The sequence below is a fragment of the Pinus tabuliformis genome, chromosome Q (assembly GCF_031772625.1).
Source record: "Pinus tabuliformis cultivar Carrire ecotype Pingquan chromosome Q, CPIR1, whole genome shotgun sequence".
Taxonomy (NCBI): domain Eukaryota; kingdom Viridiplantae; phylum Streptophyta; class Pinopsida; order Pinales; family Pinaceae; genus Pinus; species Pinus tabuliformis.
The window spans coordinates 1,020,512,755-1,020,531,879 of NC_142296.1; the positions used below are offsets into that span (position 1 = coordinate 1,020,512,755).

Genomic DNA, 19,125 nt, shown 5'->3' on the forward strand with positions numbered 1-19,125 from the left:
CAAGAAAGCTGCTGGAAGAAGCATAGATGACCTAAAGGTAAAATGAGGTATGTATGCTTGTATTTAATATTATAATGTCATGTCGTATGGTTGCATGTAACATGGATCACTACTTCTATCTTGAGAAGCATGATCGAAGGAAAAAGGGATCTCCTCCTATAATAGGTTGCCGAAAGGCATGAATCCCACTAGATGAAATCAACATAATATGTCCTCATATGAAGTATAAGGTGGTTGACTACAATTAAGGAACTCTGATTGGAAGCTCTTGGGAAAAGAATGTGTGAAGAAAGAAAGGAAGAGATCGTGAGATATGCAACCATGATGAAGGCTATCAACATCCAAAAGACCGAGAAGATTTGACTAGGAAATCTCCTAGAAAGATATGAAGACTCTAATAAAAAGATGGAGACCTTGACAATGGATATCTTTGGGAGATGTGTCAACATGTATGAAGGATGCTGATACCTACAGGAAGATGTCACGATAAAGAGCCATCTCGTAAGGTACTATTTGATTTGATGTTATATTTTGATTTCTTGAATAATGTCTGGATGAGTTCATGCAGGGCTACTGGAACAAGAGTCATAAGCGCAAGTACAACTAGCACTCATGTGGTGAATGGAAATTCTTGAAAGAAGCATGATGAGAAAGAAGTCCCCATATGAGGAAGGTTCCAGATATTTACCAAGATAGCCACTTTCCATGAAGAAAGGAATGACATGACGAACCAAGGAGGAAAGTGATCGATGGCTAATGCCCTACAAGGAAGAAGCTCGAGTGAATTTCATGACATCAAGGAAAGAAATTGATCAAGCAGCTGAAGGACCCACGAAGAAGAAGCTGCTGATGAAAAGAGAGTCCCTAGTTGAGAGGGAGCTCTGAAAAGTCCCTAATTAAGAGGGAGCTTGGGAAAGTCCTTGATCATAGGGAGCTTGGGTACATTCCTATACATGAATCGACATATCTTCCCTAACTGAGAGGGAGTGATAGAGACAACATTCTTGTCTTCACTTGGGAAGAAAGAATGAAGGATTGGGTAATCATTTGCCATCCGATACTCTTTGAGGATGTGTAGGGCATCCAAGAGAAGAGTAGGCAAGAGGACTGATATTCTTTGAGGGTTGGGAACCCAAGATAAGAATAGTCCTAGAAGGTCATACTCAGTGAACACCCAGGTGGGTATGTACCTTGAGAGACAATGATGAAGGTGTTTATAGTCATTGCTCTTGCCAACATTTTGCTCTGATCTGATGAGAGATAGAGTTGTCAGTCAAGGCCTTGCTATGGAAACAATGTTGGTTACTATGATGCTAAAACATATGGGTTACTAATCCGACTCTTCTTATGAGATCTCTTCAAAGTTATTGAGTGTGACCAGGTATCATTATGAATACCTCCCTAAGTTAAGAGGGAGTGTTGAAAAGTGTAACTAGGTTCGGTCTTCATAATGACTTGTAATTATGAATTTATGAAGAAGACAGATAATAAATTGAATTTTTTACTTTCATCATGGGTTTCATGAGCAAGGAGTTTTTATTATAAGGTCAAAGACTTCTTGATGTCTTTAGGAATTTGTCATCTTGTCATAAATGTATAATTCAAAGTTATGTATATGAAGTGTTGTTACACTTGTAGGAGTCCTCCAGAATAAACAAGCACAATCATCCTATGTCGGCTTCAATATATATATATGATGGAGACTTCATGCCGGCTTCAAATAGAGACACAACCTTTGATAAATACTGACCTCAATAAATATATATAAAGCTCATGTGGGCTCAGACTAAAGACACATCGGTTCACTGATTCATGTCGGCTCCAATATAGGCACCAACAACTATATAAAGGCAACTCGTATCACTTCCATAGAACATAGAACTCGGACAACTTCTCTGAGATTTTCGAAAGTATGGTACAGGAAGACTGAGGCTTCGGATAGTACATGTGAAAGGGTCAGCAAGTGAAGGAAGGGACAACGAGGAAGTGAAAGGACAACGAAGATAGTTCAGATGCCAAGATAGGTGCAGATGTCTCTGCTAGTTCGGGTGTCAAGACAATGGATCAATTTCGAATGGAGAGACAGATCGTGGATCAGATGTCTCTGCCAGTTCGGGTGTCAAGACAATGGATCAATTTTGGATGGAGAGACAGATTGTGGATAGGTGACTCAGTTCAGTGGAAGATGAGCAGTCGCAGTGATATCCTCAGAACTAAGGAGGAGTCAAGCTATTAGTGCTACATGGTGCAAAATGAGTAAGAAAGAAAGGTGACTGTGTTTTGGTTTAGGAGAGGCAGCTTAGGTCAAGGTTTTGTCATGGTCTTTGTACTCACCTTGTGAAGAATCTATAAGAAGAGGTTTGCGGGTTTTCCCCTCAAGAGGAGGGGTTTTAGCCCTGGCTTAGAGCCAAATTATTGTGTCACTGTCTTATTGGTTTGATTGCTATTTTGATGTCTTAAACATGAACAATAATAAGGAACAAAGATAATGTTAAGAAGTACACAAGTAGTAATCAATGAAAGAGAATTTGAATTAAACGTTGCCCTACCTAATTGTTAACATGGTATCAGAGTATCCCTGTACGATGAACTGCGCCCTTCTCGGAAGTGTCGCTATCACTGTTGGAAGCAACTTGCTTCTTCTTCTTATCCTGTAACGTCTTCCACTCTTTCCATGATTCCTTCTTGGTAGTTGTAGGAGCACCCTTGCTCACCACTGACAACGCACTCTTCTTGGGTTGTAGAGTCTCCCTTTGAATCTGCAAGCTCCCTCTCGAACTAGACTCTTTTTAAGTCTCTGGAACCTGGACCTTCTCGGGAAAGTGTACCTTCTTCTCGGGAACCTGTACCTTCTCCTCTGAAGCCTACATCTGCACCTGTTCTTGCTTCTCTGGAACCTGTACCTGCTCCACCTGCTTCTTTACATGATCCATAGGCTTGGCTGTCAACTTGTAGAGACCATGCTCTCTAACTCTGAGTACAATCCCATCGGACTTAGAGCCTCTGAGCCTGAGTCTTGCCTTCCCATCTTAGAACAAGACCTCAAACCCTTTCCTCTCGATCATTGAGACGGAAATCACGCTATATTTGAGTCTTGGTACAAACAATACATCTTGGACCCGCATCATATGTCCTGTCTCCATCTTGAATGGCATAACGCTCAATCCTTGGATCTCCAATTGACTCTTGTTGCTCAACACCATGTGCAACTTCGAGTCCCATCTAGCTAGTCTCAAAAACCTCCTGTGACCCTGTCATATGCTTCGTCGCACCACAGTCCACGTACCATCCATCTTTAGTGATAGTACTCTGCGAGAAATGAGAAATCATAGCAAAGTCCCCCTCTTCCAATCTCCTGGAGAGATCATCTATCTATGCTGAAGTGGCAACATCGACAACTTGCTTTCCTTTCTTATTCCCATCATTTCCCTTCTTCTTCATCAGACGTCTCGACAACAAATGACCCATCTTGCCACAGTTGAAACACTTGACTTTACTCGAGTCCTTTTTTTGCTTACCCTTCATTCGTGATGCAAGTGCCATGTCATCATTTGGAGCCTTCTGCTTCGGATGTAGATCCTCGTCTCGTAACTCTTCCTGAATGAAGTCATCCCACAGTCTATCCTAGTCTGGCAACTTCTCCCTGGCAACGATCCCTTTAATGAAGGTTTCCATTCCTCAATGAACCCTTTCAAGGCAATCCTTATATCTCCGTCTGAGGTAGTAGACACATCGATGGCAGCAAGCTCATCCCTGACCCGAGACAATCTCGTTAGATACAAGGTCACGCTTTCACCCTTTATCATCTTGGTGGACTTCAACTTATCCTCCAATACCAGTACTTGGTTCTCGTTCTTATTCTGGAACAAATTCTGAAGAGCCATCCACATCTCATGTGCATTGTTCTTCTCGGACAAATGAGGTATTAGGGCATCCCTCACACCATCTAGGATGATCAATATCGTCCTCACATCCAAATCTTCATATATTTCTAGCTCCTTAGGGTTAGTTGGCTTCTTGATCTCTTTCTCGACGAACTCCCAGAGCCTGTTGACCTGTAAGACCAACTTGATCCTTTTCTTCCAAGGACTATAGTTGGACAACCCCTCCAACCTGTCCTCATACCGGAGACCTGCTTGCAACTTCGACATTGTAGTGAATCCTTCACTCACAATGTGACCAACTCCCTCTCATGCTGTACTTCGCTGTGCACAACTCTGATTTACTTACTTCCAAAGTAGCTCAGACACGCTCCGATACCATGTTGAATTTCCACAACCTTGGGTCTAGGTTAGAGTCTTAAAATCACTGACGCTACCAAATCAAGAATCTCAACCATAAACTTTTTTGCACAACGGAAACATAAAGCAGTAAATCACATATGCATAAATATACACGGTTTTTAACAAAATTGTACAATATTGTACAATCCCAATCTTCATTATATTAAACCAAATCTGAATAATACAATAGTCTATGGTATACAAGATACAATGACAATCTTCATTACAACTTCTATGTCGTTTCTCGTCTTGTCGGTCCTTTGCTTTCGTACTGCTCACTAGTAGTGCCTTAGTCCATCAAGGCCACTACACATTGAGACTCCAAGAGCGCTGCCTCCTATCACTACTGCAAGTCACGTCTGCTACAATGAAAACAGGCTCATCAAATTGCTCTTTGGGTAGGCCTAATTCCTGAGCTTCAATCTGCGAATCTAACAATCAGTTTCATCCATCAAAGTGTTGCACATAAGGCTGCAATACTTCACCTAATCATGTACCAACAATGTCCTTTTTGTTTGCTGCTCTAGGGTTACTTTGGGTAGCCAACTCGCTGCCCTCCAATCAATTCAATGACACCCAATCCACTCACTGTTGAATCTACTCCTAATATGACACTTCACCACCTCAGAATGTCATATACATGGCATCAATAGGCTGCTCACAAACTGATCCAATCCGGTCACTCCTTGACCCAATACACCTCCACAAATACTGCTGTTTCGCCTTGTTGCACTCCTGCACCACTGGTTAGGGCATCACCTACAACCCTTCTCCTCCATGCAGTCAACAACACAACCCTCTAAAGACTGCGGTTCTCCAAGGGAATAACCCTCCACACCTATGTTGCTCCTTTTGGCCTTGTTTAACCCAAAACGCAGCACCAAGAAGTAGCCTTGCTGCTGGCTATGGCATGTGGCCTAGCACAGTAGTTGCTGTACCCTTCAACCCCCTCCAAAGCTCCACCAAACAACCTCCAAACAGCTCCGCTTTGCCCTCTAGATCTGCAGCCTTCACTGCCCAGCAATCCACACCCAAGACAACCCTTAAACAACCCTCAAACAACCCTTAGACTTCCACGCTGTCAGCTACAACAAATTGAAAACCTTACATTGTCCTTGGCTCCTCCACGATGTCCCTTCTAGCTCCTTTACTGCGGCTAAGCCTCACGAAAATTACAGAGCTCCTCTTGGTGATGTATTGTCACACTTGGATGCTCTAAAACACTCCAATACACCTTGTATTTATACACATACAAGGGCTCAACGAATTGATGAGAAGACCCATCTACTGGACTGCTTTTACACCAAGCCTACATGACTTGGTAACCAATAAATACCTTGTCAACTTCAAAATTTATTTCTCTCTAATGACAACTCGGATTTGGACGATTCTTGATGTGTTGGAATCGTATCATCGAGCACTATCATCCTCATCCATCACATGTCGTACCTCCATCATAGTTTTGGATCAAATCATGATGGGTGGAAAACCCCACACTTGGCTTCCAAGCCCACAACCTGCCCTTGTGGTGCTTTTCCCTCCAAACCCTGAACCCTAGGGCTTGAAGTACCTCCCAAGCTACACAAATCAACAATAGGAGGCCATGTAATATTCAGGCTTTTGTTCTGCTGGAGGTGCACATGCTCATTTTATTGTTGCATTTAAATTAAATGAGAGAATATCACTACAATTGAAAATCATACCATTATAGAGGACTTGATGCATTAATGTTTCTTTCAAGTGCGTTGCATATTTTTCTCTGTATAACTTCCAAATTAAAACTAGGGAAGCTCTTACTGGCACTTTCAATTTGTAGATTCATACTTCTTTGAGGGGTTCCTTCAGAGAATTTTGCTTGATTCCCATAATCTCTCTATAATTCCTCTAGTGTCATGCATATTAATGAAATGCTCCACACATTCGAGAGTCAAATGCAAATCAGGTGTAGGAAATTTGTAAATAACATAAACACTGCCTTGAGCATAGGAGCCTGTGCAGCTGCCATCTTGTGTTTTTATCTGCCTTTTAGCTGTGTTAGCTATATTTATCAACCATGGATTATATCTGAACATGGGAATAGTGATGTGCTCACAGCTACTTGGTGAAAGTGATACCTGCATACTATGTAGTCCATTCTTATTCCATTCTCATTCATAAAGTGTATCTTTCCCCATCCCTGAATTTGTTGGCAACGGGTAAGGGCTTGCATTCCAATACATCTCAAAGAGCTGACCATAGGATTTATCATTTGGTAATCTTGATTCTTTTGTTTGGGGCAAGATTTGTATATGCTATGGTGGCTACTTCTTTTGGTGTTGGTTTGGTAGGAGCAACAACTCTTTTGGATTTTATTTCTCATGTGTTTTCAACATGTGATTGTGTATTATCTTCAAAATAATCTCGTGGATTAGTCTCGGTAGTATCCCAATGTATAGATTATTTGGCAATTTGAATGTAGTATTTATGAATTAGAACTTGTTGTGCAATCCTCGATGAAGATTTGTTATTTTTAGATAACAATGGTATGTTCTATGCTTAAGAGCAATTTTACTTCAATTTTCTTATTAGCCCAATATCAATATCCAGATTAGCAATCACATCAACATGATAGTAAAATGCAGATAGAACATAAACAATAACAGTAGAAGACAAGCCAAGACAAGAGGACACAAGATATGGCACCAGCGAGGGATAAACCCCAATGTGGGGAAACTCTTTGATCAATTCTTCTTATTATTCTTCAAAAGTTCAGCAGAGAGAGAGTACAATATGCAATTTTCACTCGCCCAATCACAGTGAAATCTGTCCCAACAAACAATAGCTACAGAAAGTCCTAACCTGAAAGTCAACGCTGGTCAACAGGGCAGAATTTGACCTCCAAAACAACGCGGTCAAACTTGGTCAACTCAGCCTCCAACAACAAGTCAAATCAGCCCAAAAACAGTCCGAAAATATCCAGTCAAACTTGGTCAGCGAAAGTCAACGTTGTAGTCAAACCCTTTTGCAGTCAACACTGGTCAAACATTACGGTTTGCCTCGTTTTTTGTGCCCAGAAATGTGGCCCATCCAAACAGAGATGACCCTCACAAAACTACAGTCAAATAGGTCAACGCTGCTAGTCAAAAACCCTTCCTGTGACTTCGGTCATCGCTGGTCAATGCGGAAACATAACTGCCCTTCTTCGCACGTGTGGAGAGTTGCCTCAGAAATCCGTACCCAATCAATGAAGGAGATAGAGATATGTGATCGAGTGAAGTGTCTAAATGAGGAGGAGGCTCCTTCTATTTATATGCAACATTGAGGATGAATAGACGTGATTGTTGGGCTTCTGAGCCTACATTAGTTTGCTGGCCGACCTTGACAATTTGTCCATAAACAAAATAAATTCATAATTCCATTTGTTCATGTTAGAATGAGATGATCTTTAGATCAATCCTACACCTCTCGAAGAGAGGAATCGAATAACAATATCAGATGCCTCATATAAGTTGTCCAAGGTGAAGTTTGGCCATAGTTGCCAAATTTAACAAGATTGGTACAAGAGTTGTCTCTAGTAGAGCACAAGGGCTATGGGTTGGAGACATAGCCTATTCAAATGAGGCCTCCAGGCATACTGAATAAGCTGCTTGAGGTGCCTAGGTCCATGGGTAAGGTAGGATTTTGTATATTAATTACTGAGTATCATTATGAAAGCTTGAATGATTGAACATAATTTAAATCATTTAGGTTCAAAAGAAAACACTCTGAAGTGCAATGATGGGTCATGGGAATTTCATCCCATAGGACAAAGAAGGAGATTCCAAGGTCTTTTAGTTTTAAGACAAAGAGATGGCATAGATGAATGTATGAATTTGGAAATCTCTTGTCATTGTGATTGCTTCTTGTGCATCTTATGACGCCTAATGCTTTAGTAGGTGACATTGTTTTGTGGTGTTTGATGCTTTAACAAGAATACTCATTTTCAGAATGAAAACGTCTTTTCTCTTGAAATCCAAAAATATAAACTAGGGGTTTTAGAATGTGCACACGTACTTTGCATGAGTGAGAGAATTCAGAAAGGTGGTAGACAACTCTTTGGGGCTTTGATGATCAAGTCCTTGGGGTCTATGGCTTCCAAGGCTTCAACTAACTATTTCCATGATATAAGGGCTCAAATTATGGGCTTGGAGGGCCCACATTGTCGCAAACATTTGAGGTTGAAGGGAGGATGGCCTCAAAGCTTTGGGTGCAAGGTCAATATGGCTTGTTGGTACCGTTGATAGCTTAATGGGTGAACAACTATTTGCTTTGAAGACTTACCCCTTAAGCCCTTGATGATCAACATTTTATCCTCATATTGTAATCTTTTGTTAGTTTTCTAATACCCAACAACTAATTTGAATAGCATTTTGAGATGCAAGAACTAGAAACTGAACTCCGAAATTCACTAATCAAATATATTGAGTATTCTAACGAATTTGCGGCGGAAAATAAATTCATAAAGACACAAGCATACAATTAACTGTTGATTTCTAGTGCATTCAAGACTAGTATAGTTTTTCAAAATTGATAACTACTTCCAATGATATATTCAATATTCCTTTTGCATTCCAATCATTAAGCAGTTATACATGAGAAACTTCAACCATGCAATTTCATCAATAGAGCAGTAGAGATCACATTAACCGTAAACAAGAGACAAGAGACACCAAAAATTAGGCTTCAAGCCAGGGCAAAACCCACGAGGGGAAAATCCAACTAATTCTTTCCTTATGAGAGAAATTCTGTTCATCAATAGTAAATAAAAAAATATTCCAACAAGATTCCAAATCTGACCTCAAAATGTCCAAGTCAAAACCAATCAATGAAGAGAGAGAAAGTCAACTCTGGTCAAAGTATATGTCTGCAACAATAAGGCTGAATTTTGGCTTGTGGAAGCTTCGAATAGGAGGCTGAAATTCATTCAAGTCATCAAGGCTCAGTCAACATTCCCTACAATTCTTGGTCAAAGGAGAGAGAGTTGACTTGCAGTCAGTGGTCCAGAACAGAGGCAAAGTTTTGGTCAAGACAAGTCAATGAACCATTTTCAATCTTCGGCCTCCAAGCACAATCATTTCCTTGGTCAAAACATATCCAAAATAGCCCAAGTCAATGCAAGTCAAATAAAGTCATAGAAAGAAGTTGGTCAACGCTGGTCAGAAATCCTCCTTTGACTCCTTGGCTTTTGTGGATTAGCCTCTGCGATTTTTAAATGAATGTGTGTGATGATGCAATGCCAAAATGAGCTCCAACAATGCCTTATTTATATTAGTTTGAGGAGGTGTCTTTTCACACATGTGGGCCTATATGATAATCACGAGGCCGACTTGGTCAAACTCAAAAGTATGAATTTTCTCCTTTGCTTGCCAATGAAAATGCCGACCATAGCTACCTAAATTTTGAACACTCCCTCTTAGCTAGGGAGGTATTTTTCATTCTCTCTGAGGGTCAATCTCCCCGACCAATTTGACCAATCCATATGTCTCCCGACACACAACCTAAGGGAGAGATCATCAATCTCATCTTAAGGAAAGATACACAACATCCAACACATCCCAAAAGCCATAACCCCATGGCATTCAGGTCAGTGTCCCACTAACCAGTGGGACCAAACCAAACACATGCACAAGGTTCATCTTCTCGACCACACACAAGGTCTCCTGGCCCACAGCCTAAGGAGGGAATCCCTATCTAATCATATACAGAGGGTACATCTCCTCGACCACAAACAAGGTCTCTTGGCCCACAACCTAAGGGAGGAATCCCTATCTCAATCCCCGACTATATAGTCTCCTGGTTCACGACCTAAGGGAGAGAACACAAGATCAATCCATACCTCAGAAACAAGCTCCCCGACCAAACTCACTGGTCTCCCATTCCATTGACCTAGAGGAGTGACAATCTTCCCGACCAATCCATAGATCTCCCAGTTGCAGCCTAAGGAAGATTGTCCATCACATGATGCTGTACAGTTAGTGCCCTCTCTCTCAGAGAGGGGTTCTCAATAGATAGCTATCAATACGGGAATACCACGCACGAGGGGCTTGCTTCAGCCCATACAGGGCTTTCTTCAATTTGCAAACATGTGTTTCTCTATCATGGACGTCAAAACCCTGAGGTTCCTCAATATAGACATCCTCTTCATTGACCCCATTCAAAAGAGCAGTTTTGACATCCATTTGATGTAATTTCTAATCTGCAACAAAAGCAAGAGCAATGACAGATCTAATAGATGCATACCTGGCAAGAGGAGCAAATGTGTCTTCATAATCCTCTCCCTCTTTCTGGGAGAATCCACGAGCCACAAATCTAGCCTTGTATTTTTCAACAGTTCCATCAACAACATGCTTAATTTTGTAGATCCACTTTGAAGGCACAACAAACCTTCCTTCAGGCCTTGGCACAATCTCCCAAACATCATTCTTTATTATAGATTGATATTCTTCAGTCATGGCATCTCTCCAAACTTGTTCCTCAACTGCTTCTTCATATGTGGATGGATCGGATTCAATAATCTTGCACATCATATTAGGATAACGAAAGTATTTCTTTGACTTCTTGCTTTCCCTGAAGGTCCCACAAGGTGCAACATGTCCTTCAACTTCCTTCAATGTTCTTTCAAGCCAGGAAGGTCTCTTTCTAGTCTCGGGTATAGTGGCTCTTGGAGATTCAACAAATTCATGATCATCAGATTTTTCACGAGGATCTTGTTCCATTGGTTCAGGTTCTTAGGTTTTGATTCCACATTCTTTGGAGCCATTTGAATCTCATCATCAGAGTCTGTGTGATCCTCTAGATTTCTAAAAATCGAACATCCTTGCAAGTTTCAATATAAGGTTGCCCTAGGAACATAGACCCTAAAGGCCTTTGAATCTTCATTGTAGCCGACAAAAGTTCCCTTCTTCCCAGAAGGCTTCAACTTTGTCCTCTTCTCCTTAGGAACATGAACATAAACAAGACAACCAAAAATTCTCAAATGCTCAACATTGGGTCTCTCACTTGTAAAGACTTCTTCGGGAGTCTTGTAATCCAAGACTTGATGTGGGCATCTATTTTGAACATACACAACAGCCTTCACAGCTTCTCCCCATAGAAACATTGGTAACTCTTGATGATGAAGCATGGCTTTGGCAGCTTCCATAATGGTCCTATTCTTCCTTTCGAAAGTTCTATTTTGTTGAAGATCGTAGGGAATTATCAACTCCCTCTTCATTCCAGTATCCCTGCAGGAATCAATCAATTCCTTGGATACATATTTGCCACCATTATCAGACCTCAAAGTCTTGATCCTTTTTTCCTGTAGCATTTTCAACGTGAGCTTTGAACTCATGAAACTTCTCAAATACTTGATCCTTGGACTTTAGAAGATAAATCCATGTTTTGCGAGAATAATCATCAATGAAAGATACATAATACAAGTTGCCACCCTCTTGTCAGACACAGGCCCACAAAATTCAGAGTCCAGAAGATCCAAGATTCCATTGGATCTACTATCGCTGGTAGTACATCTTCTGTTCACATTATCTTTGGTGTAGGCCTTTCATTTACACATTATCTCAAGCACAAGTTCTCTTGAAGATATCTTATCAGAACAGTGAAAGTGATTGTTTGTACCAATTTGCTGGTTGTTTATCAATCTCATTGGTCATTGGTTGTTTCCCTGTTGGGCCATCTTATGTGGATATTTGAGGTATATGGATAATTTGTTTGTGCTTGTAGTGGATGCTATATTTCTAGTCCAATTATTATATTGTCTTATTTTGTTGGATACAATGTAATGTGATTGTGGAACATTTTATACATTTCTTTCTCCTGTATACAACAGATACATTTTTATGATTTATCTAACAATGATTTTAAAGGTCAAAACTTTATTTCTCTGGTCTAGGACAGAAGTTGCATTTTGGGGGTTTCTGATATACACCATGTGGTATTTAAAGTCAGGACATAATCAGAGTGTTGAGCGAAACTCTTGTGATATTGATGGTATGCAGTATATGTCAAACATATGGACAGAAAGTTCGCCATCAGATAAAAAAGGAATATATTTTGAAAAATGAAGTACAAATTGTATTTAGGTGCATACATTACTAAATAAGTCTGCTTTAATGTTTAATTTAATTTTTTTAATAACAAAAGATGACTATGCTTTTTGGATCACATTGAGTGTTAGCTTTTATACTCGGCAGAGCTCAGATTCACTGTTTTTTATGTTTTCTTCTTGTAATTTATTAGCATTCACAGATTTTCATATGAATTTAGCGAGTCTTTGTTTTTTGAATGATTCTTTAGTATACTGTTCTGAACTATTTCTAGAAGCTCATGTGAAGTCTAATTGAATAATATGCACATCAGGTTCTATGGATGTTCCTCTGCCATTGGAAAAACTTTCTCGTCAGCTGAATACAAAATGCACAACAGATCCTTTGGAACAGTAAGTAATGAGGTTCATCATTTCTGGTGTTATTATGATGGCAACAATGCACATATTAAACATACAAAATTCAAGACAGCATTAATAGTTGATGTTTACTAGTCTTAGATTGATTCATAAAACATTCCAATGTTGGTATAAGTCGGGTTCCAGACCCAGATTCTAGATCTGGTTCATATCAAGGAACCTTTCTTGGGACAATTATTTCTTTTGTAGAGTGGAAACAGACATTTGTCTTAGTCATTAAAATCAACTTTACAAGTAATGAAAGCTTATCTGTTCTTTGTAATTATGTAAAAGTTTTTCATCGTATTCCCTACTCCTAGAAAAATTCCTATAACATCTGAAAATTAGTAATGCCCTTACTTTACAGTGATACGTCTGTCATAAGTCCTTATTTATGTGAAAAGTTGTTCTACACACATATCAAGGTGGATTGTTTAAACTTTAACCTTGAATTCAATATGAAAATATATGAATCTGGGGCTAAAACACTTGTAAATCTGAAAAATCTTAGTCACTTACTAAATCTGAATATTACAATCAATAGACAGCCATGTAAGATGATCAATTACCCTATTTAAATTCTTTATTTTTTGGGACAACCAGATAGACTTCCAAAATGATGTAATTTTCAGATCAAAGCAAAGGCAATCTGCCATGCAACTCAGGGTTTCTAGGGCTTAATTTTTATGTGAAAGCAATACAATGTTCTAGATCTACATAAAAAAAGAAAGGAATGAAAATTTAATTACCAAAGCATTTGGTAATTATTGGTTTGTTATCATTTTTATGGCGCGAGGTTCATAACATTTTCGCTATAACTTTTTTTCGGAGGTTTCAGACAATGAAACTTCGAGAGTATTGAGGAGAAATCATGGGTAATACTTGGTTCAAATTTCAGATATTGGTTTGCCATATTTTTGGAGATACGCTCCTAGGAAGTTAGGGTTCTTGAATGCTTCTGAAATCAGTCTCAAACACGTCAATTCTGCAGTTTTGCTATAACTTTTTTTTTGGAGATTTTGAGGCAAAATTGCAGGGAACATTTGGTTCAAATTTCAAATCTTGGTTTTCTATAATTTCAGATGCATGCTTTAAGGAATTTTGGGTTCCTGAATGCTCATGGAATCAGTTTCAAATTTCCACAATAACCCTTTTTCTAAGAGGTTTCAGATAGTGAAACTTGGACCATATTAAGGAGAAATATCGGGGAACATCTGGTTCAAATTTTATAATTCGTTTAGCTATATTTTCGGAGTTGACCCTTTGGAAGTTATGGTTTGTGAATGATCCTGAAATAAATTTTGAACAGGTCAGGTTGGTATTTTTGCTATATTTTCTTTTCTGGTACTTTCAAACTGTGAAATCTTCAGGAATTTTAGATTACATACAAATGTACGTCACATACATATTTCAGAATTATATTTGAAGAATTGAATACGTAGCATGCTATACAAGTTTGCTTGCGGGAAGAGGCCAAAAATAATCAAGTTTTGGGAAAGTTATCATGACTTTCACTTGGCACATCCAATTCTGTTCACATCTGTGGAATTGTAAAAAGGACATATCAAAGTATTACAGACTAAAGTTTCAATTCCAGAAGGACTCAAATCTCAGAGATATATTGAGAAAAACTTAGATGTTGTAGATAAAGAACTTAGATTCTCCACAGTAATGCTCAAAAGCTGTCAAACGTCACTGTGGAGAATCCCAGTTCTTTATCTGCAAAAGCACACCACAGAAACCTAAAATCTACCATTAAGATATTCTCAAAATTAAGGTATGTAACTTACAAGTGACTTAACTGTTGATTAGAAGATTCCCATTTTTTGGTGATTGAAAGTTGTGATAAAGAGTAGCACTATTATTATTTTCCAACATGCCTCTGAAGAAAATTACTATACCAATTAAATCTACTAAAGGTTCTTCCTTGACTCGTAAAGAAAGTGAAGACATCGAATTAAGGTTATCTTGATTAGAGAAAAAATTTGATGAAATGGATGGTAGTGAATATGTTGAAAAAGGTGGATTTATCAGGTTCTCAAGAAAAGATAAAAAGAGAAATAGAAAAGAAGACGAATGAAAGTAAGGAAGAGATGAAAAAATCCATCAGGAAAGAAAGAAAAGAATTACAAAACATTCTATTGAAAGATCTCCCTAAAAGGTGTTGGGAATGTAACTAGTTTTGGTCTTCATAATTTTTGTTGTACTCATTTCAATATATATCTTACATAACAAACAAAAGAAGAAAAGAAAAGTTATTATTTTTAAAGCATGGGTTTCATCCTCATTATTGATGGTCTTCTAGGTAAAAACATGTTATTCATGCTTCTAGGGTTTGTTAGGTCATAGGATGTATTGTCACGAGTCAAGAGAGTCAACATCATGTTTATACCCTTCTGGGCAAAATATATCTTGTAAAAGAATTTATTTTGAATCTAGAGAGTCCTGAAAACCTCCAAAGCACAAGTCAGCCCCAGATGCTTCAAGTCGGCCTAAAGAAGGGAATTCAACCCCTTGGAAAGGCTATATAAAGGAGAAAATTCGACCTCATTTGACACACTCTCACCAACAAATTTGATATTCCAAGAAAAGGTTCGATCTAAGGCTACGAAAGGCAAAGGAGGAGTGAAGGTCTAGAAGGCAAAAGGAATCCAAGAAGTCAAGGAAAAACTTGTTTTTGGGCTCTATCTCTCTTACACCTACAAAGTTCTAGGGTTTCTGCAGCTACAAAGAAGGCCGAAACTGCAGGTCAGAACTATAGGAGGGAGAGTTGTATCAAGTTGCTGGAAGAAATAATACTCTATTTTTGACCTCAATGACCTTGGGAGGATCTGTTATGCTCAAAGGAAGGTCTCTTAAAGATGCTAGATTAGGGTTTTTGCAACAACTACAGGGTCGACATTGTAGGACAAAGTTGCAGGACGAAATTGCATGGCAAAAGCTGTGGTCGAAGTTGTAGCTAGAAGTCAGTTCTCTTGGAGGGGTTGACTTGGCACTTGGAGAAGGACTTGGTCTAGGGTTTGGGTTTTTGTTGTCTCATTTGAAGATTCTATTAGAAGAGAAGAGTTTTTTGGTTTTTCCCCTATTGAAGAAAGCGTAACTAGGTTCGGTCTTCATGACATTTTAATTATGATTTTTGTAAAATGAATTTATTATTCCTTGCTACATGGGTTTCATGAATAAGAGGTTATTTATTTAGTGGCTCCCATTGAGAGCCTTAGGATGTCAAAGAGTCAATGTCTTGTGTATGAGTCTCTAAGTCTAAACAACCCTCCAAGACAAACACAATCTTCCAAGACAGGCACAAGAAATAAGTTTGCAAGCTAAACGATGAAGAAGACAGGAATGTCGGCCTCAAAATATATTTCAATGACAAGTCGACTCCTATGTGGAGACACAACAATTCATGGTGACATGTCGGCTTATTTATGGAGGCAAAATTACTATAAATACCCCTCTAGGGTCACCACAGAAAAACACAGATTTCAGATTCTTCTCTGAACTTTGGATGGGTGCAGGAGGTACAGGAATCTTGGGTCAAGGCAACAGAATAGTGTCTCGGATATCTGAAACTTCGGGTAAGGATAAGACCTCAGATCCTCTTGGATGGGTACAGGAATCTAAACTTCGCATTATAGGAGGACACATGTTATGAAACCAGCTTACAAAAAGATAGAAAAGATAGATCAACGCCTTAGAATTCAACCTCTTCGAGGGGGCAACCTCCTTTACATTACATAAATGAACAATTCTTGGATGATACAAATGAAAAGACCTCCTTTCTATATATAGGAATCTAAGGGGTCATAATATAATCAGAGCCGACACAACAATAATAATGCAAGGACACAATAATAACAATAGTGGGCTTCTATGGGGCACAATAGTAACAATATGGGCACTACATGGGTACATCAATATAATAAGGGGGTTGTACTAATAACAATAAGGAGTTACTCTAGTAGTATAGGGGCCTAACATGCCCCTCTCCTTCAAAAAGTGTTGTCCTCAACGCTTGAGTAGTTCTTGATGCTTCTGTATAAAATTCTTGTCCTCCCATGTGGAATCTTCAGCGGGTAAGTTCTTCCATTTGATGAGATACTCTTAAATATGATTTTTCCTTCCTCTTCAATTTCTGGCAATAATATTTGAATTGGGATATTTTGCAACTTTTGAATAAGTGGCCATAGTTCTTCGTCCTTCTTCCATTCATCCCTTGCTTCGTTTATCCAATTTGGTTGGATAATAGAAATAGCACAAAACAATGTTTCCACATCCTCATTCTTTCTTGAGAGTGCATCTGAAACAAAATTTTGCTTCCCTTTTGTATAGATGATGTCAAAGTCATAACCCAACATATTTGTGACCCATTTTGTTTGTTCTTCTAAAGATAATAGTTGTTCTAAAAAGTATTTAAGACTATCATGATCCATTTTTACTTTGAAGTGTCTTCCCATTCGGTAAGGTCGCCATTTCTTAAGTGTATATAGTATTATCAACATTTCCTTCTCATAAATAGCTTGCTTGAGATGTAGCAGTAAAAATACCCAATCACCTACATCAAAACATTTTTCACTACGATGTTGATCTACCAGTTGTTTCATTTGATTTTGCACCAAAGTGGCGTTATCCTTTAAAAGTTTGAGAACTTCTTGTTGATGCTCAATGCAATGTTTTTAAAATCGGAACCGGTGAGCGGAGCGGTCCACCTAATGAACCAGTTTACCGACCGGAACCGGTCTAACCGGACTGGTTTGGTCTAAACGAACCGGTTTTAAAAAAATACATTAAATAATTAATTTTTAATGAAACAAAACTATTTTTAACATGTAAAACCATGATTCCAAGCTAATAGAGACAAAATATGCAAAGTTTGCTCATTTATATACCATGTAAAGGTGAATATATCAAAATAGCACCGAGTGCAATACATATCATCGACAAAATAGCAAAATACATAAGAAATGAGGCTCTAAATGGCCTATAAAGTCCAAAAACAATGCCTCAAGCTATGAGGCCATTGGCCTACTACAAGTGTACGGTGTACACATGATCAATCATCAAGTTCATCACCACTACTAGACACAGGATCATCATCGGGAGCTACATAGACATCATCTGGTTCAGAGTCTGAGGATGCCTCAGCCTGATCTGCAACCTCAGTATCAATGCCACCAACGACAATAGAAGTGGACCTAATGGAAGCATGAGTTTGTCGACCTGCATGACTAGTGCCTTCCATTGGTTCTTTGCCTTTCCCTGATGCCGCTACTAATCCTGGTTCTAATGCCACCACATAATCTGCTTCATCCCCTGCTAAAGCCATGTCGATATCAAAATCAGCCTCAAACACAGGTTCTTCAGTCTCCTCCACCCATTCTGATGTTGGATCAATATCGTCCAACACAATGGGATCTAGATCAGGAGTTTTGCTCATCATTTGGAGCTCCGATTGCATTTATTGTTTACCCCCAAACCATGAAATCCTGAAAACCATTAAGTCTGCTGAATTTTGAGTGAAATCTAAAATTCTAGTTTCTCCATATGAAATCCAATGAGGTCGAAACCACTCTCAAACATCCTGAGTCATTTCATGGTAATGTTAAAAATTTAAGTAAAAGGATGAAAATGAAAATTAAAGGAAATGCCACTTTTACTTTAAGAATTTAACATTACCATAAAATTCCAACATTGTTAGGGTTGAAACACCCTTAGTTTCCCCCCAAAACCCCTAAAACACAGTCAAAAATATGTTTTTTTTAACTTTACGATGGACGTGCCTAAAACCGGCTGGTTTAGGACAGAATCGGCCGGTTTGATACAAACCGGCCTGTTTTCACCGGTTAGGGCAAAAAAATGGCGAAATGACCTTTCCAACCGGGTTTTTTGGCCGGTTTAGACCGACGGCCTTGCTAACCGGCCGGTTAGACCGGTAACCGGTTTTTAAAAATGGTTTTGAAAACATTGCAGCTCAATGTGATCTTTCACTGCTTGAACCTTTTTCTTGTTGATATGTCCTTCTATCTTTAGAGTTTGAGGAGTGGTAATTTCTTCCAATCCTTTACAAGATATGGTCGGATTCATTTCTTGATGCTCGATGTGATCTTTCACTTCTTGAACATTTTTCTTCTTGATATGCCCTTCTATCTTGATAGTTTGAGGAGTGGTAATTCCGAACAATGAATTACAAGATATGGTTGGATTCATTTCTTCTTTCTCAATGTGATCTTTCACTTCTTGCGCCTTTTTCTTCTTGATATGTCCTTCTATCTTGAGAGTTTGAGGAGTGGTAATTCTTGCCAATGCTTTACAAGATATGGTTTGATTCATTTCTTCTTTCTCTGGGGTTGGGTCCTGGCGTATATCCTCTTCTTTTGATGTTTC

At 38.9% G+C, this 19,125-nt stretch overlaps 1 protein-coding gene across 16 annotated transcripts in view; it reads left to right on the plus strand.

Moving 5' to 3' along the window:
- The window catches only part of LOC149222965 (uncharacterized), a 380,581-nt gene that overhangs the window by 13,144 nt on the left and 348,312 nt on the right, over nt 1-19,125 (plus strand). For all 16 annotated transcript variants that reach the window (XR_016249451.1, XM_089385682.1, XM_089385683.1 and 13 more), the window contains exon 3: nt 12,657-12,735. Coding sequence is in view for 15 of the 16 variants with exons in the window: in XM_089385682.1 (XP_089241808.1) it covers nt 12,657-12,735 (79 nt within the window). In the remaining variant the exon portion in view is untranslated. The remainder of the gene's footprint in view (nt 1-12,656; nt 12,736-19,125) is intronic.